This window comes from Camelus bactrianus, chromosome 6 (genome assembly GCF_048773025.1).
Source record: "Camelus bactrianus isolate YW-2024 breed Bactrian camel chromosome 6, ASM4877302v1, whole genome shotgun sequence".
NCBI classification, from domain to species: domain Eukaryota; kingdom Metazoa; phylum Chordata; class Mammalia; order Artiodactyla; family Camelidae; genus Camelus; species Camelus bactrianus.
In genome coordinates this window covers 14137787-14165499 of record NC_133544.1, presented here as the reverse complement: position 1 = coordinate 14165499, position 27713 = coordinate 14137787, and the positions used below count along the sequence as shown (strand labels likewise).

Here is a 27713-nt window from a genome sequence, read left to right as displayed (position 1 = left end):
GAGAACTGAGTCTGAAGGCAGAGATTATTGCCTGACGAGCAGGCATTCATGCTCCTACAGAAGCTGTGTTCTCACCCCGCCAGAGAAAGGGACCAGCACATCACAGCCTCTCATTAATTCAGGCTCTGGGAAGGCCTCCCGAGCTGAGGCCACAAGAACTCGGCAAGCAGGGGGTCCCATTAGAGTCAAAGGAGAAATATCCCAATGTCACAGCACCTCCCGACACTCCAGGAACAAAGTGACAGCGGGCACGGAGGAGGCTCTGGCATTATTTATGAGGCCCATTGTGCTACACGGAGAGCTGAATGCTTCCAAAAGGTGTCTGGGGTACAAAACATTGGAGGCACCGTAGTTTTTGGTTTATTGATTCACTGACTCCAGATATGTAAACTGTCACCGAATCAAGGGCCATGTGACAAAGCTAGAGAAAAGACTGAAGAGATTACATTAATGAACAGAGAGTGAAAGATACACCTCCGAGTGCAGCCAGAAGTTTGGAATTGGTTACTGAAAACCAAAGACATCAAGAAGAGGCTTTTTTTCCCACCTACATATTTTTCAAAAATTCCTGGGATTCCTATAAGAAGACACAGAGCTCCCCAGGTGAGTCCCACACCCAGAACCATGCCTGGCACACAGTAAGTATCCTCCATAAACATTTGCTGAACCAGTCCTTCCATTTATAAGTGGTTTAGATAATCTTTAAAATACAAATCTTATAGTGTCATCCCTCCTGCCTCAAACAGTTCTGTACTTTCCCATTATTTTCAGGAAAGAAAAAAATACTACTTCATATGACCTACTATGCTCTGGATCAACTGGCCACCACCAACCTCCCCACCCTTGTGCCACCATGAGGCCACATGTCACGTTCTAGACAAGACCACAGTCCCAGTTTCCTGGCCAGAGACCAGTGGTCTCTTTATTGTGCCTCCTGGCTTTCTCTGTTCTTTTATAACACATCCCCCCAAAATCTAAGATCTAAGCCAGACGGTAAGTGCACAAAGCTTATTCAAAACAATGAGTGCTGGGAGCCACCACCATTATGCACAAGTACAATTTAATCTAGAGGACGTACACTCCGTGACTAGGGCCAATTTCTCATAGTAAAAATGGAAACATGAGGACATGATGTGTATGTGGCTTAGCCTCGGTCATAATGAGTTCGTTGTAGGTCCAGGAATTGAAGATGGGGCCTGAGGAAGTGAAGAAATCAGTCAGAAGTTAAAATGACCAGTATAGAATCACCCTGAGAGTCAGTCACTGTTTGGGGTGAGGATGGGGGGTCGAGGCAGAGGGTGGAGGTAGTTCCTGGAGGAAGGACTAGAGGGGAAAACAGAACCGGAGGGTGGGTACAATGGCATATCTGCATCTTGGAATTTTTCAGCCCAGTGGTTGCTATGGTTACAGATGCCATGAGAGTTGGCTCTGGAATGTGACGGGCCCTCGGGCAGCCTCATTCAACCCATTCAACCCACTCTCACCCTGTCCTAGGGCCTCTATTTGCCATTTTGTGGGGGAAGTGACATAATCCACAAAGCCCATGGTGGCACTCAAAAGACACTGTGTTCACTCTCCTCTGCCCAGGACACAGAAGCTCCAGAACCGTCCTCACACTATACAGTCACCTCAGGAATAGTCCAGGCATGCAGTGTTTGGAAATGTGGGAACCTCCCAGAATTCAAATGCATCTTGCTTCCTGGAAATCATTTTCTCTTCAAGAATGTTCAGGAAAAGTAACAAAGTGGTAATATATATATGTTGACTCCAATTTTGACAGAGAGAAGCTTCTTCCTGTGAGCCGGGCCATCACCTCAGGCACATGTCCCTGCCATCTTGGCTACATTCTGTCTTGTGCGTCCCTCACACCATACAGACACCCATTCCCTGACACTCCCACTGCCCAGCCTACTGGATGACCTGCTCTTCTGGCTTTATCTAAGGAGGCTGGCTTTCAGTCCCGGAACCTGTAAAGGAAGTGGGTTGTCAAAGAAGGGCCATCTGTAAAAAAAAAAAGTGGGTCCTGGAGTTGTCAACCTCTGGTTTCACAGTGAGAAGAAATAGGGTATACGGTGCAGTCCTTTTTTTTTTTTTTTTTTTTTTTTGGTTGAAGGTGGTAGTTAAGTTTATTTATTCTTAGAGGAGGTACTGGGGATTGAACCCAGAACCTTATGCATGCTAAGTTTGCCCTCTACCACTTAAGTTATAGCCACCCCACCTCGTGCAGTCATTTTTTTTGGTGAATTCTTTATAGATCTACACATAGCTTAGTGCCCACCCAAGACAGGTTCAATAGATGCTTTTTGTATTTGAACAACTGTGTAGACTGGTTGGTTTACTAGGATGTAGTATAAGACCATATATTCATATTGTATATAAATCATCATCATACACACTGTCTTTCTAAAACACCAGTTCAAGCAGTGGATGGTAAGAGGGGTAAGTGGAGTTCAATGGCTCACGTTCTGTGGGTAAGTGGGAAACAAAAATCAACCTGGTTTCTGCACTGCAGGATTATCAGGGGAGGTATACAACGTAGAGGTGAGAGCTCCAGCATTAACGGCCCCCGGCGTCAAGTCACAGAGCTCCGAGGTAACTTTGGGCAAGTTGCTCAAGCTCTGTGGTCCTCAGCCTCCTCACTGAATCATTTCACCTGTCTCTTTGAACTATTAAGAGGACTATATAAGATTACGACTCTAAAGCACTTTGCACTGTGCCTACCACTTAGTACACAGTCAAAAAGCGATAGGGGGAAATGCTTATGGTGATTTTAAATATGTCCTCAAATTCTTTGACATCCCCCCTTCCAAAGTAAGCTTAATTACCTCTCCTCCCCAAATGTGGACTAAATTTAGTGACTCCCATCTAATGAAAAGAATGAGGTAACAAGTCCATTTGCAACAACATGGATGGAACTTGAGGACATTGTGCTAAGTGAAATAAGTCAGAGAAAGACAAATACTGGGTGATCTCACATATATATGGGATCTAAAAAAAACAAACTCATAGAAACAGAGAACAGATTGGGGATTACCACAGGCAGGGGCTGGAGAGTGGGCAAAATGAGTAAAGGTGACCAAAAGATACAAACTTCCAGCCATAAGACAAGTAAGTCCCAGGGGTGAAATGTACAGCCTGGTGACTGTAGTTAACAACACTGTATTGTGTATTTGAAAGTTACTAAGAGAGTAGATCTTAAAAGTTCTCATCATTTAAAAAAATTGTAACTATGTGAAGTGATGGATGTTGACTAAACTTATTACAGTAATCATTTGACAATAGATAAAGTTATCAAATCATTATGTTGTACATCCAAAATTAATACAGTGTTTTATGCCAATTATAACTCAACAAAACTGGAAGGAAAAAAAAACAAATAATGTGGTGGTAGTAACAATATATGATTTCTGAGGTTAGGTCATAAAAGGCTTTCAATTCCACCTTGCTCTCTCTTGAAGGGCTTACTCTGGAGGGAGCCAGCCATGTTATGAGAACACTCAAGCAGCCCGCACAGAGGTTCACACTGGCAGGAAATGAGGTCTCTCCCCAACAAACAGCAACAATTTGCAAGTCACAGGAGCAAGCCATCTCAGAAGCAGATCCCCGCAGTCCCAATCAAGCTCTCCAATGACAGCAGCCCCAGTCAACATATGACCACAACCTCTGAGTGACTCTTAGTCAGACCACCAAGATAATCTGTTCCTGAATTCCTAGTCCATAGAAACTGTGAGATAATAAACATTTAGCATTGGTTCAAGTCACCAAATGTTGGGGATATTTGTTACACAGCAATACTGACTCTCCAGGAAGGAAAGCACACATCATTCTGTAATCTGACATGACCATGAAACCATTTTTTTTTCACAGAGCATCTGATGAGACTAGTTTGTATCTCATGAAACACATTTTGGGAAATGCTGGTCTAGAACCTAAGTTTATAAAGCTTGTTCACATTTTCTATCTCATTTGATCATCTCAGCAAATGTGAAGTAGGTGTGACTGCGCTCTTTATTTCACCCAGGAGAAAACTAAGGCTCCGAAAGGTTAAGTGACTTGCCCCAGTTCACACAGCTAATAAAATTGGTAGAACAATAACTCAGACTCAAGTATTATGATTCCAAACTATGTTTTTCCTCTGTTCTTTTCTCTGGTTTGACCAGAACAGCCCAGGTTTTTTAAACCTGGCATAAGAATATGGGGAGCCTAAAAGAGCCCCAGGAAGGAGGGGGCTCGGGAATAGGCCACCCTCCCAAATGATGCGGACAGCAGACCAGTTGCTTCTGAAGAGGCTGGGAGCTGGAGCCTTCCCTGACTTCTGCAGAACAGGGCCCCTGCACCCGTGATAACATGACACAGGTACCACTCAGGGGGCCCTTATGACGCGACAGCACTCTTCTGAGAGCTTTGTATATGTCACTTCATTTAATCTACAAGACAAACCAAGGATGTAGAGGCTGTCATCATCTCTGCCTTACAGATGAGGAGACCAGTTCTCAAAGAAACAAAGCAACTTGCCCAAATCAGCCACTAGGCAGTGATGTAGCTCAAACTGGGACCCAGGTGATCTAAGACTATCAGGCATGAAGGGACCTTAGCGATGAACATCCCAGCTCTCTCCTTTTCCATAAGAGTGGCAGAGCTGGCACTGGAACCTACATCCCCCCACCCTAGGCCCCTATGATGTACAGAGGGTGGCAGCCAGCCCAGAGGCTAGGTTAAATGAACATAACATGCATATATGCCTGTCAAGCTCTTTTAAGGAGGTATATGCTGAAGCAGATCTACTATAACTACTTCCCATGTGGCCTCAGATTCCACCATGAGAAATGAATGCCTTTGGCCTTAGAGCAACATTCTCAACTGGTGGCGTGAAGGTTCAATTGCCCAATAGCACGTGGTACTGAGAATCTCTGTTCAGCCTGTCAGGCTCACGTCACGTTAAATTTGGTAAGGTACACTATTTGTCTTTATCCTGCTAACATATTTGATGTGTTATTTTGACAACCCACAGGACTGCTTACATATTAGAATCTCATTTCCTAGTAGTAAAACTGTTGCTAGTTCATATGTCAGAATTACCAATATTGGCATCTTAGCCCATTCTGCAGAGGTCACCGAGATTTTCAGATTCTCCTCCATCACTTGAGCAAATCTTGCAATGAGTATCCGTTTTTAAACTGTAGACAGAACCACCACCCCAACATTGGGCAGTTGAATGAAAACAGGATCCTTTGCATAAGAGACAGCAATTGAAATCAGAGCTCTGTAGAAATCAGGGAGGAACAGCGGTGGAGTGGGGAGAATGAAGGGAGGAAGGAAAAAAGGAAGGGAGGGAGGCATAAGGAAGTTTCCTGTGATCACGTGATTTGTGTGTGGCAGTGGTTGACTCTACAAATCCTATGCTTCGTCAGATTCTACTCTGCTTCAAAGTTCCCTCCATGGAAAAAGAAAGTACAGTTATTGGTGGAACAGAAACTGGAATCCCCTGAAATCCTGCCCACCTACCCCTCCATACAACATCTTATACCCACCACTCCCTGTTTCCCGGCTCTGGGAATCGTGTAAAAAGAGAAAGCATTTCCCCTCATGACCACGCCCTCTCCTGTCGATGGTTCTGGCCCTCAGTACACCCCACCCCAACCCTAAATAGAGGATTGGAACATCAGATTTCATTTTCAATTCATAGTACCCAACCCAGACACTTATGAGGGAAAAAAAAATCTCAAACTGTGTCTGCAAACCACAAATAAATGTTCTAGGAAGTAAATATGAGGTTCTTGTTTCTCCATCCTCAGTAACAGTAATGAGCCTGACACAGTAAAGTCTCCTCTGAGAGTACCACGAGGACCAGAGCCCGGAAGTGGACAGTCCGTCTGACCTCTGTAAGAAACCTGCCAGGTGGGTGTAACCAACGTGGTGCTGGTGCCACGCTGAGGGAGATTCCATAACCAAGTCATGCAGAGTGGAGCCCCTCACCAACTCTAACCTGACAGGATCGTCCAGTAAGTGCCCTTTATAACAGATTCTGAGGACAGCAGAGATGGTCACTTGCCACTTCAGCCAAGTTTCGTCCAAACTGAAACTTCTTAATCAGCTTTCAGTAAAATGGCTTCATTCTACTTCTTCATTAAACTCTCTAACTCCTCGTGGACTAAAAGTAAAATGAATCCACTACCTCGAAAACCTTTTCTCTTGCCAACAGTGGGCCCCTAGCACGATGCCTGTATTAAATACCATATCTCAGTTGTGGGTAAAATTTCCCAATTTGGGGCAAGATGGGAATTGGTTTTTAAATGCATCTGATTTAAGAAGATGCTCTTTTAGAGCCTGCTATGGATTCAATTATGTCCCGTCCCCCTTCCCCCCCCCCAAAATTCATACATTGAAACCTTAAATTGGAGATAGGGGCTTTCGGAGGTAATTAAGGTTAATTGAGGTCATAAGGGTGGAGCTCCAATTCAAGAGGGCTGGCGCCCTTTAAGAAGAAGAGACAACAGTGCACTCTCACCATCATGGGAAGGTATGGCAAGAAGGCAGCCATTTGCAACCCAAGAAGAGAACTCTCACCAGACACCAACGCTGCTAGCATCTTGGTTTTGGACTTCCAGTCTTCAAAACTGTGAGAAAATGAACTTCTGTTGTTCAAGCCGCTTGTTCTATAGTATTTTGTTATGACAGCCTGAGCAGACTCACCCAGAGCCAAAGTACAGGTGTTTTAGAACAGCAAAGTCAACCTGCCCAGTGTTCATTCTACTCAATGATCACGGGGATTGGCAAAAGGGTGATGCAGTTCCCCCAGGCACTGCTGGAAAAGAACCCTGAACCAAGTCTTGGCCCAGACAGTCTTTGGAATATCTTTCCTCTTTACTTTCTAGGATAATTGTGGTGACTTTGGCACATTATTAATCCCTTTTGGAAAGCTGATCTCCTGAAAGTTGGATATTAAATCAAAATAGATGATTTTCTTTCCAGAAGAGCTAAGCTATACAATTGTGTGTTTGAAAACACATTAATAAAGATAGCACGCAAGTGACCTTACAAATTGAGCGTGGCTCATATTCATAAGAGACAAGAAATCTCTTTTCAGCCAGAGGAGCAAAAGCGGGATCCCAGGGTCTTCAGCTGAACTCATGGGGTAAAGTGTAAGGACGACCTGCGGAAAACAGCATCGACGAAGGACTCACTGATCAACCGAGAGCCTTTTTCCTCTAAATCTCTCAGAGAAACCTCTGAATACCCTTTTGGATAGGAAGGAATGGGAGAGTCTGGAATGAACGAAAATCCTGGAAAGGAGGAAAACTGCCCTGGATGTAAGCATCAGAAGGCCTGGGTTGGTTCCAGCTCTGCCTGTTAGTGGCCTTGGGCCCCCAGATAAGTCATTTACTTGTTCTGTTCCCATTTGTAAATCTACGACTCCAATACTGACAAAAATACGGTTGTTTAAAGAACAAATGAGGTAATTTGTAAAAAGCGTCCTGTAAACTGAAGGGTGATATACACATACAATACAGGCCTCTCTGGAATTTTGCATTAAAATGTGCTTTGAAAATGCAGCTTTAAAAAAAAAAAAATCCAGCTCCAGCTCTAAGGCTTTGCTTCTTTCTTAAGTGGAATACCTAAAAAGAGCTACACACCATTGACCAATGAGAGCCAAATGATTAATTGGACACCAACATGTCTTTGTCAGGCTCCACCTGCCCACCCACTTGCCCCCACCTCCCCGGCTCCTGGTGAAGGGAGAGCAGAAGGAAAACAGTCTATTGGAGGCTCTGGAGAGCTGGGACCTTGCAAGGATATCCCATTATTTAGGGGTATTCTTATCCTATTCTTATGTGTACTTTGCCATTTCTAGCTTCAAAGAGTGCTGGAATTTCCATCATGCCCAAAGCCTTAGAGATCCTGTCTGATCCATCCCTACATCCCTACAAACATTTAGAAAAAAAGTTATTGAGCCTCCGCTAGGTGCCAGGCACCACCCAGGGCATTGCAAATAGGACAGTGAACAAGGCAGGGAAACTCCTTGTTAGTCTGTCCTAGCAGCAAGGGAGGCTGGCATCAAATGTGACCCATGAGCAAGTAAGATGGTTTCAGATCATGACAAGTACCAGAAAGACAACTGAGCAGGTGACATAATAGAAAGTGACAGAGCTGGGGAATGAGGCAAGGTCTTCAGATGGGACAAGGAAGCCCTTGCTAACAAGGTGATATTTGAACTGAGATGGAAAGGATGGAAAGGAGCCATCCATGCCAACATACATTTATAAGTAATGGAAAATTTAAGTGCAAAGGCCCTGAGACAGGAACACATCTGATCTATTTGAGGAACAACAGGAAGCCAAGTGGTCCAAAGGTCAGATCAAGGGGGATGTTGAAAAGACAGGGTCAAAGATGCCATGTCAATGGCCTCCTTGAACATGGGAGGAAAGTGAAGCTCAGAGAGGCTAAGTGAGCAGCCCAAAGTCACACAGCTCATTACTGCTACAGCTCATTTTAGAAACTAATTCTTTTGCCCCCAAATTCAGAGTGTTTTATGCCCTATTGATCTGCTTGCCTCAATCTGTGGAGGTACTGTTTGCTGATCTGATTAATTTTTAAAGCCCTTAACGTACATAAAAGCAGCTAGCCAATCCCAATTTTCAGCAGGAAATCATCAACAAGTGATCACAGTGATTTAAAATGCACATAAGTTCTGCTCTGAAAGCCAAGACTACTTTTGTGTGGTCCTCCACAAACAGCCACTGTGTTTAAAGGCTTAGCTTTACAAATATGAAAGAAGGCCATCGCTCACCAGAGAATAATCAATTTACCCTTAGGTCTTATTTTTGCACCTAAACCTCTTAACAGCACTTTGCCTAATTCACCCAAGTGCAATCAAAAACAATCTGTTCTCCAACCACCTTCATTTTGTGCTATTAAATGGCAGGTAGTGGGGCTGCAAGCAAAACATCGTAATTACAACTTCCTTCCAAAATCTGTGAGCACAGCCGCCTGAAGGTACAAGTCTGTTAACAAACCCAAATCCTAAGAAACTGTCCCTCCTCTTTTCTGTTATAACGCTAAGGTTCCCCTTCATCTTTCCCTTACCAAACATATTTGATCTATGTAAACTCAAACTTCCAAAGAACAGACCCAGTGTCTGTCCGGTGGCCAGTAACTGGCACCCTCCACCTTTAGCCCACCCAGAGGTTGGAGAGCCGCTGTTTGGCTAGATGGGTTCATGGAGAAAGAAATGAGTGAGAAAGACTGATTCACTGCCTCACTCTTCTCCACCCCTCCCCCTTCTCCTCCTCCTCCTCTCTCTTACTCTCTTCCTCCTAGAAACAACCTTCTCCAGTCCCTGAGCTCTGAGAGCCTCACCAGGCAGCAGCCAGAGGCCCCAGGAGACAGACTGGAAGAGTGTCAAAGGGCCCATATTCTAGTCTAACCCCACCACCTACTAGCTGTGTGACCTTGGATAATTTACTCAACTTCTCTGTTTCCCAATTACCTCACCTATAAAATTAGGATCATATCTTCCTTCTAAGATTAAATCAAGATTAAATAAATTAATCTTTTGGTTAAATAATAATGAATAATTAAATGAATAATTTAATCAATTCATTAATATATGTGAGGCACTAGACACTGCCTGGCACAGAATTCTATACCGGTGTGAGATCTGGCACCCTGACGTCCCATTCTCCTCCTGCCTCCAGCCCCTGTCTATGAAAGACTGTTGTCACCCCTCCAACTCCAGGAACAACTGTGCCTGAAGTCAGAGCACATTACTGGAAGGCAGCTCAGTGGCGTCCTTATGGCAGTCAAGTGTCAAATGGGGACAATGACAGATAAGTATTGTGAAAATAACTGTATGAAATTATATACATAAAACACCTGGCAGGCAATGATTGCTCATTGAATGCTGGGGGTTTTATTGGGTTTTTTTTTTTTTCATTTTTAGCACCATTGGTTGTGACTCAAGATACTGCTTGTATGCTTCTTCACTGTTTCAGGCTGTAAAATATGGGATTTATCTGTATTTATCACTGTGACATAAATAGATAGAATGATGATTATATAGAAATGTATTTGAAAAGCCAAGGCAAGCTTCACAAAATCAGATCCACAGCCCTCCCTAGCAGAGCTCCTTGGAGATACTAAGCTGACTCTAGACAACTGCCCACTTGACCATCCTCTTCAATGTCTCAGGGACGTCTCCCACTCGACAAGTCCTGGGATGAACTCCTGAGTTTTCCCTTAACACCAGTCCTGCCCTGGCTGCCTTCCCAGTCATTCCAAATACTCCACCTCCAGCCTTTATTCACACAAAGCCTATAGATTTTGTACTCTCCCTAGCTCCCTTCTCCATCCATTTCTCCATCCCTGCAGCCACCACCCTGGTCCACACCACTATTGTATCTGGTCCCTCACATCTACAAGAGGGCCACATAGCACTTGTTTTGAAACTTAGTTGAGATCATGTCACTCCTCAGCTTGAAACACTTCAATGGCTTAAGATAAAGACTACTCTGCAATCCCCCAATCCACAACCCCACCTTACCAGCAGCAACACAAAGCTCTGGGATCTGACCCCGTGGATTCACCAGCCACATCTCAAAACCTCTTGCTCTTTGCTCCAGATATGGAAACTTCCTTTCCGTTTCAAATACACATGTTCCCTCTGCCTCAGGGCCTTTGCACTTGCTGTTTCCTCTTCATTACCCAGTTAGTCCCTACATCTCCTCCAGTTCTCAGGACAAAAGACTATCTTCCCTGACTGCCCATCTCCCCTGGTTTTCATCAATCTCTTCTATCAGACACTTTCTTAAAACCTTGATGCTCTTTTTTGGAACATATATAAACTTGTAATTATAAACTTCTCTGGGCAATGATTGATTTAGGTCTGTCTCTCTGACTATAAACTCCAAGAAGGCAGTTTTTGTCTGTACTATTCTGACTGTATTTCCTGTGCCTGAGGCAGCATTTGATTTGTAGTAGATGTTCGATAAATATGTATTGCAGGGATTCCTCCCCCCCCCCCCAAAAAAGCAAACAAACAGAAAAAAAAAAGGCACGCTTCCATATTTCCAGAGATTTAGAGGCAAAATAGAAGGTCTAGGTTCTATTTAAGGTAGAACAGCTTCAGTGTTGAGAATAGGCAACATCTCTTCACTGTCTTCAGTACCCAATTTCCAAGACATTTACTCAACGAATGACTGGTTTCCTCTTTTCCAGTTTGGAGAAAAGAAGAAATACACTCATAGAGAACACTAAACACACACATCAAATAAAGAAGTTCAACCCCAAGTCGCTCAGAAGCTTTGCCTTGCCCAACTCAGCCTTCAGATGAGCTAAGAGAAATGCTTGTCAAAAGCATAACAAAAGCAAAAGCATTCTTGTCAAAACTGGACACGAGGTTTCAACTTGTTCTTCTCCCACACTGATCACTCAAGAGGAGTAACATCTGTATGCTAATTACAGGCAGTGGCCAATGCCAGGCACACAAACCTGTCTAAATCGCTCCCTTTTGCGCTGAGGGAACACTGTCCAACAGTCCTAAGAGCTTGTAAACGACACTGTTAACTCCGGCGGGCACACTCCCGCCTCCCCAGCCCTTACCAGCCCCACCCTTCTCGAAAACCACTCCCCCCTCCCGCTTCTACTCCGATCTGAGCCAAACTAGCTGCCTGGTTTGGTAATAAGATTGCACGAAGATTCAGAAGGCCCCGTGGGCTTCATTATTCCGCATGCCCTAGAGAAGGGCCACCTCCAGGGACTGTTGCTGCAGAGCTGAGTCCCACTTGCTGCCAGGAAACCTTTCCCACTGAGGACACCCTGGGCAGGAGGTGCATCTCCAGGTCCAAGGGGAGGCACCCCACCCATTTGCCAGAGACAAAGATCACCAGAAACAAAGGACACACACACACACATACACACACACTCGAACACACAAAGTCAGAAGCAAATACCGACACTTGGTGCAATTTCAAGCCAAACACCAAGCTTGGTGTATCTTTAAATAGGTTTTAAAACAAAACCAGGAGGGACAATGATTATGTGATAATGACAGGCACTATCCAGGTTTGGAACCCACGCTGCCTCCGCCCTCCTCCCACCGGCACCGCAGTTCCCAGGCGCATTTTCCAGCCTCAGGACACACGCTGCCAGGAGCTTCCACTCATGGAGGCGCGCACACGCGGGAGATGGAGGCAGGGTGAGGGCGGTCAAAAGTAGGAAATACCAACCTTTAGGATCCCAGTTCACCTGTTTTCTTGGAGTCTCGATTGGAAATTTCATTGCTCCGTTGCCCAGAAGGGGAGGAAATGAAAAGAATCACAATAATAATAAAGTCCTCAAGCTTTACACGCCTCGGTACAGCAGTCCAACAAAACAATTTCCAAGGATGGGGGAGCCTTGGACTGGCTCGTGGAAGAACCCCAGAGAAAGACAGTGGAAAATATTTGGCTTAGGAGAGCACTGGAGACTGTTTGGGTGTTTGCACCGGTTGAGGGGTGAGGGCAGCAGCCCGCTGGGTAAAAGGAAAAGTAAGACCGGCGAGGGCTGGATGCAGAGGGAGGCTCGGGAAGATGAAAGACCCAGGCAGCTTCCCAAACGCGGTGCTGGCAGGTTGGGGACTGAGGAGCAGGAGGGACGGCGCGAGGGAGAAGCCCACTGCAGTGTCACTCCAGCCCCCGAAGGCGTGTGCTCACACACTCCGGCACACACACACTCGCACACACTCGCCCGGGCGCGCGCTTGGGCGGGCACTTCGGCTTCGCTCGGCCGCGCTGAGCGCACAAGCCCCACCCCGGCCGCGACTCCTCGCCCCCGGGCGACGCCCCCCGCTCCCCACCCCCCGAAAGCCATTGGACGTAGGGGTGGCGCGGCACCCGGGGAGCGCGCGGCGAGGGCGACCCTCCCCGCCGCGCGCCGCTGAAGCCGCGCCGCGCGGGAGGGCGCGCAGTGGGTGGAGGCGCCTGACGGGAGAGGCGCGCTCGGCCCCCTGCGCCCAGCCTGGGGCAGCGGCCGCCTGCAGACTTGCCCGCGCAGCGGCGGGAGGTGTTGTGGGCGCGGCGGCCCGGAAGCCGCGGTGAGGCGGGGACCGGGAGGCAGTCGCGCCGCTACTTACTGGCTCTGCCGGCCGGCGGGCGGGCGCGGAGGCGGCCGCGGCGCGCTCCGTGGGGTTGCAGCCGGAGACACGCTTGGCTGGCCTGGAAGGCGCTGCAGGAGGCGGAGGAAGGGCCGCTGCGGCCCCTCTGCAGACCTCTGCCCCTGGGATGACCTCCTGGCACCGCTCCCACCCTGGGTGCACCCCCACCTTCTTTTCTCACTTCATGGTTTCACTCCAGTTCCCTCCCGCGCTTGGTCTCCCGCCTGCGCCCCGAACCCACGTCCCCAGCGCGCTCGGAGGAGGCCGGTGCCAGCCATGAGCCTTTTGTTCTGGGACCGCTCCGCGTCGACCGCGTTCTCCTCGCCCGGGCAAGCTCGCTCCCCAGGCGCCGCCCGGTCCCTTCTCCAGCTACCGACAGCCCGGCTGGGGCCGCAGCCCGGAGGCCCGGGAGGGGGCTGGAGCCAGGCGTCGCGGTCCCTGTGGAAAGGGGAGTTGCCAAGACCTGGCGGCCCCGGGAGCCCGAGGGCCCGGCAGGGGCAGGTGCAAAGGAACCCCAGACATGTTCTCGGAAAGAAGCTAAACCTGGCTCGTTCCCGGTTCCCTGACTCTCTCTGCCCTCCGCCCCCGCCCCGAAGCAGCACAGGGGCTCCCTGCGGTGGGACCTCAGTCTCCCGAAGAACCTGGTGGTGTCGAGATGCTCTTCAATAGGTTACTCGAAGTACCAGTATAAATAATGTTTACAAATTACTTCGGATGCCTAGCAACGGAGACTTGCGCATAGTAGATGCTCAAGAAATACTTGCTAAATGAAGGCATGAACGGCAGGAAGCAGTGTTGGACAGGAAGTAGTTTATGTTACTGTCCACTCACTGTCCATTTTACATATATCTTGAACCCTATCTATGTGCAATCACTGTGCTAGGTGCTGGAGATCTGGCAGAGAACAAGACTGAGATGGAACTTGCCTTCATGAGGCTTACTAACCCCATGAGGTGGGGTTAGATCATCGTTGCCTTTACTTAAGAAAGTGACCGTCAACCTTATTCCCAAGACTGCCTGCTCTGCTATGGCCCTAATTGCCTACACGAGCAGTTGCTCTCAGAATGCATGCCGCTCTAGGGCACCCTGAGGCTTCTGGGGGACCCTGTGTCAGCAGCATCCCCCACTATCACATCCATGTCTCTGAGATCCAGGGCAAGATCCATGGAGATCCACTGTGATCTACGAAAAGAGTTGGCAAGTGCTTTGTCACTGACCCTGCAGGCTGACCGGGAGTTATCTGCAGACTCTGTTTAGGCAAAACTGGTACCAATCTAATGGTGCTATTCTGACCTCTCAAAGTTTTAGGCAGGTGCAAGTTTCCCAGGTGCTTCAGAGCCACCTTCTCTGGAACTCCATTTCCACACATTGTTTCCCCTTACTAAAAGGCTGAGAAGATGTATGAGACATGGAAATAAGACAAAGAATTACTGCTTTTCCAGCCATGCCCCCAGAGACACCAGTGGGTATGTAAATTCTGCTCCAGAACCCAAAGGGAGCTGCTTCTAAGTTCCTGCGAGAGCCTTCAGAGCCTCACTCTGTCCTCTCCTCCTCCACTGCTCAGCGGCGGAAGGGTGCCAGCCCAGCAACTGCAATGCAATGTTATTACCTGCATCAGAGTCGGAGAGACGTCTCCACAACGAAAAATATCCTCTCTCCTGAATCCTCTGAGGATGGGAAGGCAAGGCTGATGTTTATCAACTGCCCCTTCACTTTCTCGTATTTCTCTCCATTCATCTTCCTGACATCATGTGGAAGAAGCTCTAGCCTCGTGTTGCAGATGAGAAGATCAAGGCTCAGAGAGGTAAAGGAACACACCCAAGGTCACAACACGGAGATTCACACCCAAGTCTGGTCCCTGGACCCATGAGTCTGACCCTGAAGCTGTCATATGGATCCTTTTGGGTAATGAAGATCTGAGTACTGTATTTCTAAGACTCTAGCCCCACCTCCCTTGCAAAGTGAATTGGACTAAACTGGTTCACTGGGGTCTACATCAGGGAATTAGTTCACTGTCCAAGGCAAATTCCCATGGCACAAAATGCAGCCTTAGGGTACATCATTCAGCCAATCAACAAACATTTATTGAGCATCCCTTGTGTACAAGACAGTTTGCAGGGTTTTTGTCAGAAGTTATTTTGGCCCCTGGAGAACCTCCCCCAGAAAAGCATCAATTTTGGGGGGAGCTGGGCGGTTTGGGATGGACCTATTGGGATGAGGGAGTAGGATCAGGGGTCTGGAGTTCCTGATGCGAGTTAAAGACTTGCACTAATCATTGGCCCTTAGGATCATCTCTCTGCTAAATCACTCCCCCTCCCCCCTCCCCAACCTTTGGGGCTTCTCTCACTTCCAATTTCGTTTTTCCTTCCAAGAATGTGGACAAAGACAAGTTTGTGGAGGGGGAATCCCCCAAAATTAATTAATCAGTTAATTAGTCAATCCCAGCACCCCCTCCCCTAACATGCCTAAAATCAAGCTCTACTCCTAAACTGCGTATTTGGATAGACTGTGGGGCAGCGGGAGGTGGGGGTTCGGAAAGGAAGACGGCAGGGAGGGGAGCCCCCTCCCAAGTAAAACAACTTAGCACATTAACCCTTTGTGCTACTGCAGTCCCCTTCCATCAGCCTTAAATTCTGTTCCTTCATTATTACAGACTAGATTCCACTTACCCCAGGAAGGAGGAAAGAAGCGGTCTGTGGAGAGAAGAAACATCCAGTAACGATGCCGCGCCAAGTGGTTCCCTCTCCTGTGTCGCCGCAACTTCCATGGCTATTGCTGCGGGCCGGTTAAGTCTAGAGGAAAGAGACCGTCTCGGGTTCCTGCGGCAGGAAAACAAAGCATCGTGGCGCTCAGTCTCTGCACCCGCCGAGCCCCCCAGCAGCCCCGGGCTGGCGGCCGCGGCGTCCTGGGCGCATGCAGCGGTAAAGGGCACCGTTCCTTGCCGGGGATGTGTTGCTGCGGGCGGCCCGAGTCTCTGCAGTTCAGACCCTGCGATAGTTGCGGCACCACTTTACTGAATGCCGTGTGGCCCCGCGCGAAAGGGCTGGGGAAGCCCGAAAACCCCAGGCATCTCCCTCGAGGAAGTTTCCCGCGAGTTGGTGGCTCCTTTACCCTCCTGCCAACGCCGCAGCCCGGGATGGGTGTGAGGGCAGAGGGGTGCTGCCTGCGGCGTGGGGAGCCAGCCTCTCCGAGTGGCTGGCAAAGAACAGCTTCTCCAGAGAAGAGTTGAACACGGATTCCGGGGTGAGGCAGGAGAAAGTCCGGGACAGCGAATCGCAGGGAGTGATGGAGCAGCCTGGGGAATCCTGCTTAGAGCTGGTTCGGCGAACAGAAGGGGGAGGACAGAGCTGATTCGAATCTACTTTGAATCATGAATATCAGAATGAGTCCATTAATCTGCCTTGGATTTTCTTCCGTTTGGTTTCATCATTCCTCCCTGAGGTCCTGAAGAAATCACAGTCTTCCGTGATCTTCCTCACTCCCAAGATACCTCCAAGTCCGCTTCTCAAAAGAACTGCAGAGAAACTTCCAGGTCATTTTGTGAGGGTATCTCTACACACATAGACACACACACACACACACAGACAGACACACACACACACACACACACACACACACACACACACAATGTATACCTACTCAGTGGTAAAACTGAGTTTTATGCATCAGTGTTGACTTAAACTTCTCCAACCAGAAATGTTTTCTTTCCCCAGCGAAGTTTCCACTTCGTTCGCAGCATTTAATCATTCCTACATTTGTCTTCATGTCCCAACCAGCATCTGCAAAACACACCCTTAAATATATGTTGCTCTAATCTTAGGCTCTGCTTTTGGCTTGGAAAAGCTGGAGACACATCAGCAACTACAGGGCAAGTGGGTGTCACATGTCATACTGCTCAGTCACAAACGCTCTGTGGGTAAATCCTACGGATTTATTTAGGTGACTGCAGCCCCTGATTGGGGATAAATGAAGACAACACACTAAGAACTCCAAAGAAGTTGTAATTAAGGCACCAGGCTGATGAACATGTTTCATAACCAGGAACTGCATCTACTTCCCTTGTAAGTTTCTCTGCTTTTAAACATTTTTATTGAGCTATAATTGACATGTAACATTATATTAGTCAAGTGTACAACATAATGATTCTATATTGATATATATTGTGAAATGATTAGTACAATAAGCCTAGTTAACATCCATCACCACATATAGTTACAGGTTTTTTTCTTGTGATGAGAACTTTTAAGATCACCTCTCTTAGCAGCTTTTAAATATACAGTACAGTACCATTGACTATAGTCACCACGCTTTATATTACATCCCCAGGACTATTTTAAATTTTAAGAAAACATTATTTGAGGTCCCATAAGGCATTGTGCCAAACATTTTACCAAAGATGTACAGAGCTGTAATCTTGCTTGTTATAAAACAAGTTTGAAGGTGATTCCCTCTCTCTGAGTTACCACCAAAACATAATCCCAGATGACTTTTTAAAGAGATGGAGCTGGACATTTTTTGGTTTTTCCTTCAACTTTTTTATTTTGAAAATTTTCAAACATGCAGAAAAGTTATAGTTGTTTGATAAAAACCAGAATATAATCAAAGATTTCTTGGGTTGTTATTTCTACTTAGTGTATTTTATTCTAGAAAAATCCTTCCATCTTTTTTTTATGACATTGATTTTTTTTTTCAGTCCAAATTCATTTGCTTTCTGGTAATGTTTAATGGATGATGTAGCTAAAGATAAGTTGAGTCAAAGGGGAAAACAAATGATTTCCTGACCACAGGAGGTCATTAAAATAACTCAACACTTTCTAGTTGAATTCAGTATCTCTGCCAAAGTCCATGGAATAGAAGGTAATTGTATCCCCACTCACTCAAGTTTCTCCCCTAGACTTAGCCCTAGCCTCAGTTGAAGAAGTTATATTTGCTTTTTATGTCCCAATAGGCTGTGTTTCAGGGATGAATGAGCATTTTCACACATCCACACCAAGTTGACAGGCACATATTGTATTTTACTAAATTTAAAAACAAGACCTCAGCAAGGTTACACACGATAATGAATGATTTTCATGTCATTCTAGGAAGGTTTTAATGTGAATCAAAATTTGAAGGCATGTGGAAGGCATGCATGCTTTCAAATAACTTACTTATTTATGGGCAATTCTTATTCCTAGAGCCTTTAAGTTTGGCAAAGGATTGAAAATTCTTTAGAAGGATGTACTGTCTCCGAACATTGACAGATGCTTCTCCCCAGCAGCCAATGAAAGGCTTGGGATAGTCTGACCAAAAGAATGAGTTTTGCTCAGTAGGAGGTGAGACATAGTTTCAGTGTCCAATGGGAATGTTTGAAATATATTTACTTCATTTTTGCTGCTTCTTTAAGCAAATATTTGTTTGGTTGAAAAAGGTTGGAACAAATGTAGTGTTAGAAATTTCCTCTACTACCACTAAGGTATCTAAATGTTTGCTGACTCATAGAGACAGATTTGAAAGAGGTCATTTCAAGACACTTTTGGTTCACTTTTCCACCTCTGAATATGATTCCAGTTTACATGACCATCCAAGATTTCTAATATAGCTAGTGAAGGCGAGTCCAAATTCTATATTGATAGGCTTCCTCCAAATTTAAGAAAACTTTGGTGAGGTCAAATCGTTTCTACTTCCAGCATAAATCTCTTCCTTCCTCAAGTCTTCTAATACTTCAGATGAAGAGCAAAAAGACCCTTACAATAACCTTTATCTATTAGAGATTAAACTGTGCAACAACCTCTTCTTCATGTCAAGTAATTCTTTTTACCCCTTTACAAGAAGTACAAGCATTTGGCCAATTCATACTTTTCTTTCACTATGAGTTTCAGAAAAGAAAATCAAAATCCCTCTACACCTTACTGAGTTTCTCCATCTATAAAATAAGGACAAATAATGAGAACAAAGTATCGTGCCAACTCTCACCCATCCTCTTCAGTAGGAAGTACGACCAAGCAAGTGAATTAAGCCAAGCTTCCTTCAGTTTCTTCATCTGTAAAATGGGACACTGAATATCTGGCTAGTTTCACCCACAGGGTCACTTAAGGGAAAAATAGACGTGAAAGTGCTTTGTAAGAGATGCAGGGATTTACAGATCTAGGGGATCATTGCTATGATCTACTTGCTCCATAATTTCTTACTATGTGCTAGGCACATAGCAAGCACTTTTTAAGATTACACTATTTATTTCTCACAACAATCATAGAAGATGGGTACTATTAACATCATGATTTCATTTAAAACAATACCTGACATGTATTAAGCACTTAAACATTTGTTGAGGAGGAAACCGGAGCTTGGAGAGGCTAGTGGCTTGTCCAAGTAAACATGGCTAGCTAGAGATGGAAGTAGAAATCAAACCAAGACCCCACTCATCTCTAAGTCAAAGCACCACTCCTTATGCAGAGCTGATTACATAAAATTATTTGCATCTCTGGAGTAGAGTCAGTTCTACCTGAAATTGCAGCTGAGATGGTCTTTATCTTTTTCCATCTCCTTGGGTCTTTTTCCATCTCTTTCTTTTTCCATCCCTCTCTGTCTTTTTCCATCTCCCTCCATCTTTTTCCATCTCCTCATCTTCTGGGCCCCTTACATTCTTCCCTCCCCATCAAAGTGTGCTCTTTTTTCTCTCTAAATGAACTAATGAATGTTTTCCCCATCCCCAGAAGTATTTGCATTTTAACCGCAAGTGAACCTTTAAGCCAGAGTAGTGAATATGGCCATCAGACATCATCAAACAAATAAATGAAGTGTTGGGGAAGCAGCGAGCAGGGAGGGAGGAGCGAAAGCCTTTGTTATGTCCCTGAAACCACACCAAATTACACCAAATATGTGGCCACCTTGAAGTGTGTAGTCAGATAAGCAGCCTATCTTACCCAGTTCTCCACGACCACATGATGTTACCAGGCATACTTGACTGTTTCAGTGGTCAAGTAATAATGCTGACTATAGAAAACAGAACTCTTTCCAGTTTATGCAATACTCCTATATTTAAATTCTGATAGTATGTTGTTTAAAATAGCCCTCTAATGTTACTGACACACTTTGAAAATATTGACCCACTCGGACCTGTGAAATAATTAATGATCTGCACCACTCTTTCCGTCAAGAATCAAAGTTAAGCTGACAACTAATTTCTTATTGTATCTCTTATGGGAAATAATTCTTTTTCATTTATTTCCAAATATGGGACATTATTTTTCAAGTAGAGGTTCCAAAGAACTGTATCCTCTGGTTCCAAAAAGTTGTAAGTGACCATAACCTTTTGTTTTTAGAAAACCAGCGTTTTTAGAAAAACATCATCAACTATTGCTCCACTATCCATCATATGATAGGAAAATCTTGGCTCATCAGAGCTTACCAAGTTAAATCTGCCACCAGTAACATCCTGGAAGAGTCAAATATTACATTTTCTAGTATATAAACAAGGTCACTGCAAGTCTAGATGGGCACGCTATCCTATATGATGATTAGCCTATATAAACTGGGCGCTTCTATCTGTATGATAATTATCCTATATAAACTAAGTCCTTACCAGGCAGCTAGAGAGAGGCACTCCCTCCAGTGGAAAAAGCACTGTGGCACTGGCTTGATTTGCAGACAGTGCTTTTGTTCAAAGCAGAAGACATTCCTTGGGGGTATAGGGTGGGGACTGGGGAGAACATACTGATAGCAGGAAGCCCAGTAGTATGTCCAGAACTTGGAATTGGACACATTGGATATAGAGTTTTTTCTGGCAAATAGGAATTTACAAACTGACATCAGATAGCTCGTCTATTAAATTTTATATTCAAAAGGGGATAAGCTGGGGTCAGTGCACTCATGTATTCTTCTGCTCTTTCCCCATAGAAAGCTATAGAAGTTCACAGTGTATATGGTATTCACAGTGAGCCCAGTCCCTCAGACAGAGATGCAGTTGCTTTAGGAATGTTGAACTTGTTCCAGTGAGAAAGCAAAATCATGGAATGTAATCATTAGTGGAAGGGACGTTAGAGATCACGTAGTGAGAGCTTTCCAGCTTTCCAGGTGACACGAAGCAGATTCCACATTCCAACGGCTTTTTCTGGAGATCACGTTTCAGTGGGTCTAAGACCTGGGGATTTATTTCTTTACTAAGAGCCCCCTTGTGACTCTTTCATGCAAAATCTGGGAATCTCTGATGTCCTTTTTACAGATATGATGGTGAAGTCCTAAGAGGTAAAGTGACTGTCCTGAGGCCAAACAGCTGGTCCATGACAGAGTCAGGACAGGAACAGAAATACCCTGAGGGGCCTCAGGTCTTCATAAATGGACTAACGTATTTCAAAAACACTTCAACCATGGTGGGAGTTGGTGGTTGTGGAAAAAAAACAAAGTGACATAATCAGAAATTTAATTTATTCAAAACTCCTCATTTCAGAAGCACTCAAGTCAATCAAGCACTTATGATACCCTTGTCCTTTATTTGCTGAAAACATTTCACCCACTGTTTCTTTGATTGGCTCCAAATCCTTTCATATGATTTATGGGACTCCCTTCATTTGGGCAACTTTGGACATATCATCATTTCTGTCTTTATGCCTATTAGCCAATACTCTCCTCCTTAAAGCTTTTATTAAACCAGGCATATCTCCCTTCCCATTCCATTCACTTTATCATCCTTTTCTTTTATTGCCCAGTTTCTCTGGTTTTCTGTGTCTAACCCTAGGGCATACTTTATTTAAATGCTAAGTATTTTACATGAGACAGCTGTCACAGAGTAGAAAGGCCACCACGATAGAGATCAGAACCACTAACTCCTAGTTCAAGCTCTTTCATTATTAAGCTGTGTGCCCTTGAGCAAGTTACTTAGCCTTTCTGAGCTTCTGTTCAATGAAAGGGTTAAATCTGAGCTTCTGAGTCCTTTCTTTCTAATTGTCTGCTTCATCTCTTTAAGAAAGGAAGGACTCAACTTTTCTCAATTTATTTTTTTCTCTGCACTGAGCCTATTTCATAAAGCTACCTAAAGTGCTCAGTCACTCAATAAACGCTGCTACTTCCTTCCTTGGTCTAGTTTGACTTTCCTTCTCCATGCATGAGCCATGTATCTGACCATAGCTGACCAGTGTTTTTGGTAAAGACTAGATTTTTTTAATAGTACAAACTATGTGTCTTTCCAGTTTCACCATTCCTTCCCATGAAATGACACATTCTGTTCCTTGGCCCGCCACATTTTCCGTTAAAACGAAACATTATTTCCACATGTCCCTTGAATCTTAACATGTTTTTTTAAAAGTCACCTGGAGTTCAAAATAATACACAAGATTGTAGAACAAAAATATGTGAGCTTTCAGGACCTTGGACAGTTTAAAAGTACTCTTGCTGTAATGCTTGGCATCACCACATCAGCAAATTTGTGGTATACTGGGAAATTTACAGGATCCTATCAGACATGGTACCTTGAAATAATCTGATCATATTTTTTCCAGAGATGCAACATAAAAGAGCCTGTCCAAAAGTAATATAGAGAGTGGGTGCCTGTATCACATCATCTTTCCTTGTGCTTTTCCCTGACCTTCTTTCTAAAATTGATATAACAGGAAAAAGTATTATTGAATATTCTGATGCATAAAGTTACTTGAACTCCAAGCTGAAACCTAAAGATGATCAAAGCCTCAGACAGTGTCCAAATTGTTAGGCCTCATTCTGAAACTTAAATTCTAAATCTGTAATTTCCTCTTTATTTCCTCATACGTATTTTCAGAAAACACAAGCAGCAAGCTTTTAAAACTGATCATGGATCATCTTTTATGACTCACATCTCACAAGAAGAAAATAAAGTCTTCCCTGATTAGGGCTACACGAGAGTGAACAGCTTCAAGGCACTGATAGAACTCTACACCTGGGAGTTGCTGTATGCAGTGGTAATCGTAAGTTTGTATTCTGTGTCTGTGAGTCTGTTTCTGTTTTGTAGATAAATTCATTTATATCTGTTTTTTAAGATTCCACATATAAGTGATATCATATGGTTTTTTTCTTTCTCTTTCTGGCTTACTTCACTTAGAATGACAAGCTCTGGGTCCATCCATGTTGCTGCAAATGGCATTATTTTATTCTTTTTTATAGCTGAGTAATATTCCATTGTGTATATATACCACTTCTTTATCTAGTCATCTGTTGATGGACATTTAGGTTATTTCCATGTCTTGGCTACTGTAAACAGTGCTGCTATGAACATTGGGGTGCATGTATCTTTTCAAATTAGAGTTTTGGATATATGCCCGGGAGTGGGATTGCTGGATCATATGGTAAGTATTTTTAGATTTTTTTTAAAGAATCTCCATAATGTTTAGAAAAATCTGATTCTTTAAAAATAATATTAATATAAAGTCTCTCTTCTCTCCCCCATCTCTGCCTCAGCAATCTTCAATCTTTTAGCAGTTATGTTTCTCTAACGGCCAGTCTGCATCTCTCTCTCTCTCCTTTCTCTAAGTTTTCTCTTCTGCCCAGTTTCTTCCCTTGCTGGTTCAGAATTTCAGGAAGAATATACAAAGGAGGCATCAGTGCCCCAGTATCAGTGAGAAAGTCCTGTAATAAAGCACTGGTTCCCCAGTCTTGACACTTGTTTAAAAATATAGATTCTAGGCACCATCCTATGTTTAGTGATGCAGATCTCCAGGGGTTGAGTCCCAAAATGTGTATTTGTAACAAACCCCCCAAGGAATTCTGATAGAACAGGTCTAAGGACAGGTGTCTGGGAAGCATTCTCATGAAGCACAATGATTTTTTATGACCATAGAAAGGGGCACAAATTTCTCTTTTCCCATCTCCCCCCACCAAATGAACCCCAACCAAACATTATCACTATAATAAGATTTTAACTCCACACACAAGCCCTATAAGAAATTTAAAATCCTGGTACCTGAATTTTAAAATGATTATTTAAAACAGTACTTCCATAGAGAAGGCTTTGCTTAAAACCATATTATTAACTTACTTTGTATATCACATGTAAAGTTGAAAACCCTCTTTGAGCCAGATATTTGCATCAGCTAAGGTTCTATAGGTTTCAAATGTAAGAAGAACCAATTCATCTTAAGAAGACAAGGAATTTACCAGATCATATTACTGAAAAGCCTAGGTGTTATTGGCTTCAGTTTTGGCTTGATCCAAAAGGCTCAAAATGTCATTGCAATTCCATTTCTCTGTCTATCGCTCAGCTTCACTTCTTCTGCGCTGGCTCTGTTTTCAGCAGAATCTCCTTTCAAGATTGCAAGGTGGTCACAGAGGTTCCACCTCACATCCTCCTAAAGTCCAGTCCCGTGTGGAAGAGGATTCTTTCCCTCTAAAGTTCCAGCACCAGTCTTGTTACCTGTCATTGGTTCTGATAGGTCACATGGCCATCCCTGAACCAATGACTGTCCCAAGGAATATGGTGCTTATTGACTAGGTCAGAGTCAGTGGCACCTGACCTCTGCTGAAGCTGATAGTGGAGTCAACACATGTGGACCAACTGTGATCAGAGTGGCTCTCTGAAAAAATACAGGGTACTATTACCAAAAGGAGGATACTGGACAGCCAAAAATGACAAATGTCCTCCTCAATATATGATGATCTCAATCAAGGCTGTTTTGAAGAGTGTACATTGTAAAACTAAATGCCAAAGCAGGACTTTTTAATCTTTTTATGAACTTCACCATTAATATTTCCCCAAATAAGAAACTTATGATCAATTTTAACAAGCTCAAAGCAAGATTATTATCCCCTCATGTTTTGGGGTGGATTTTTTTTGTTCTTCTTATCTTCATATTCAATTTTAAGCAATGAGTCAAACACTATGAAAAAACTGAAAAGGCAAAACAAAACAAAACAAAATAGATCACAAGTGTAAGATGTCATTAGATAATAATGATGGATTCTATGGCAGCTGACTGTATATAGATCTTTCAATTCTGTTATAAGGTTACTTTTTCTACCTAACTGTAGAAGCTTTCCAAACCTGAATATACAGTGATCTAGGATTGACAGTAAACAGAATACCTGAAAACATTAAAAAAAAAATACCAAGCATAAATCTGAATTACATCGTACATAAGAAAATCAAGAAATTATCCAATATATATTAAGAACTCCTACAAATCAATAAGAAAAAGACATCCAACAGAATATTGGACAAAAATCCTGAACAGACATTTCACAAAAGGAGCTATCTAAATGACCAATACACATGTGAAAGAGTGCTCAACTTTTTAGTCATCAAGGAAATGCAAATTCTCATCCACTACTGCTGAGAGTATAAATTGGTGCAAACATCTGGAAAACTGTTTGGAAGTACCTATCAATGTGGACACGTGCTTATCCTATGACATAGCAATTTCACCCTTAAACATATACTCAAAATACATGATCAAGAATGTTCATTAGAAATGAATATATGTATGTATATGCATGACTGGGATAGTGTGCTGTATACCAGAAATTGACATATTATAACTGACTGTACTTCAACTTAAAAAAAAACCTATATAAGCAGCTCATACAACTCAATAAGAAAAAAACAAACAACCCCATCCAAAAATGGGCAAAAGACCTAAATAAGCAATTCTCCAAGGAAGAAATACAAATGATCAATAGGCACATGAAAAAATGCTCAATATCACTAATTATCAGAGAAATGTAAATCAAAACTACAATGAGGTATCACCTCACACCAGTCAGAATGGCCATCATTCAAAAGTCCACAAATGACAAATGCTGGAGAGGCTGTGGAGAAAAGGGAACCCTCCTACACTGCTGGTGGGAATGCAGTTTGGTGCAGCCACTGTGGAAAACAGTATGGAGATTCCTCAGAAGACTAGAAACAGACTTACCATATGATCCAGGAATCCCGCTCCTGGGCATATATCCAGAAGGAACCCTACTTCAAAATGACACCTGCACCCCAATGTTCATAGCAGCACTATTTACAGTAGCCAAGGCATGGAAACAGCCTAAATGTCCATCAACAGATGACTAGATGAAGAAGAAGTGGTATATTTATACAATGGAGTACTATTTAGCCACAAAAACCAACAACATAACGCCATTTGCAGCAATACGGATGTTCCAGGAGAATGTCATTCTAAGTGAAGCCAGAAAGAGAAAGAAAAATACCATATGAGATCACTTATATGTGGAATCTAAAAAAAACAAACAAAGCATAAGTACAAAACAGAAATAGACTCACAGACATAGAATATAAACTTGTGGTTGCCAAGGGGGCAGAGGGTGGGAAGAGATAGACTGAGATTTCAAAATTGTAGAATAGATCAACAAGATTATACTGTATAGCATAGGGAACTATATACAAGATCTTATGGTAGCTCACAGTGAAAAAAAAATGTGACAATGAATATATATATGTCATGTATAACTGAAAAATTGTGTTCTACACTGGAATTTGACACATTATAAAATGACTATAGCTCAATAAAAAAAAATGTTAAAATAAATAAATAAATAAAAATTTTAAAGGGAATTAATTTTCAAAAAAAAGACCCAACTTAGATTGATAAAACCTGGGTTTTAGGGTACTTGCTGTCATATACTTGTATCCCATTGAGAAAAATCATTTAATTTCTGTTATCCACAGTTTTCTTCACAATAAAGTTGTAATGAGTCTTAAAAAAAAAAAAACTAGTGTTCATTAGAAGCACAATTTTTAGCAATTAAAAACCAAAAACTACCAAAATGCCCAGCAACAATGGAATGGATCAGTAAACTGTCATATTGTTGCACAATTTAACACTCTGAAGCAGAATGAACAAATAACATGGATAAGTCTTACAGTGAAGTTAAATGAAAGAAACCAGCCACAAAAAAGTACATATTGTATCATTCCATTTGTATACAAGTTAAGACCATACTAAACTACTCTCTGCAATTAGAAGACAAGATACCAGGGACCAGAAGACAGTGACGGGAAGATTTAGGGGGTTTTGGTAATATTCTGTCTCTTGATGTGAGTGCTAGTTACACAAGTGTGTTAAGTTTGTGAAAATTCAGCTAGCTGACATTTATGTGCATTTCTCTGAATACATATTATACTTTAATGGTTAAAAATTTTTTAAAGAGGGAAAATCATTTAAGTCTCCAGCCTGTCATTTCTAGCCTATCATTTCCTTCCATTATCAAATCCTTTTATAAGTTGCCTCCCAGTGTTAAAATACTTGCTCTGTTTTAACAAGTGGTGGGTGGTTGATGTGATTTCCCTATGAATAGTTTGTGGAGTGGTTTTGGAAGTAGGTATAAATGTTAGTTTTAAGCATCTGGGGGTGTGCGCAGTATTTTTTCCTTGTAGAGGTCACATTATTAAGTCATAGTACTTTTACTCAGCTTTGTTTTATCTGTGCAGCACAGCACCCAGAAGCATTCATGATTTCCAGCTGCAGATTATACCACAATTGATTCCTATGCAGATCACAGCTATTAGAGACACCAAGGTGAGAATCAGATAAAGTCTTCATTATTGATCCTGAAACCTTTTTTGAAATAATGAATTCTGAGCAGATTTGCTGTCCTTCTTCATACAATTGCTATTTCCCAGTAGCAGTCTGTA

General features: G+C 43.5%; 1 protein-coding gene across 2 annotated transcripts in view; it reads right to left on the bottom strand.

Moving 5' to 3' along the window:
• KCNK10 (potassium two pore domain channel subfamily K member 10) overlaps positions 1–16229 on the bottom strand; it is a 127024-nt gene extending 110795 nt beyond the window's left edge. The window contains exon 1 of one of the 2 annotated variants that reach the window (XM_010968669.3): positions 15799–16229. In XM_010968669.3, coding sequence (XP_010966971.1) covers positions 15799–15841 — 43 coding nt within the window. In that variant the 5' untranslated portion in view covers positions 15842–16229. Of the gene's footprint in view, positions 1–12224; positions 12747–15798 lie in introns of those variants that run through there. The other variant, XM_010968668.3, reaches the window with a different exon arrangement.
• Positions 16230–27713: the final 11484 nt, after the last annotated feature.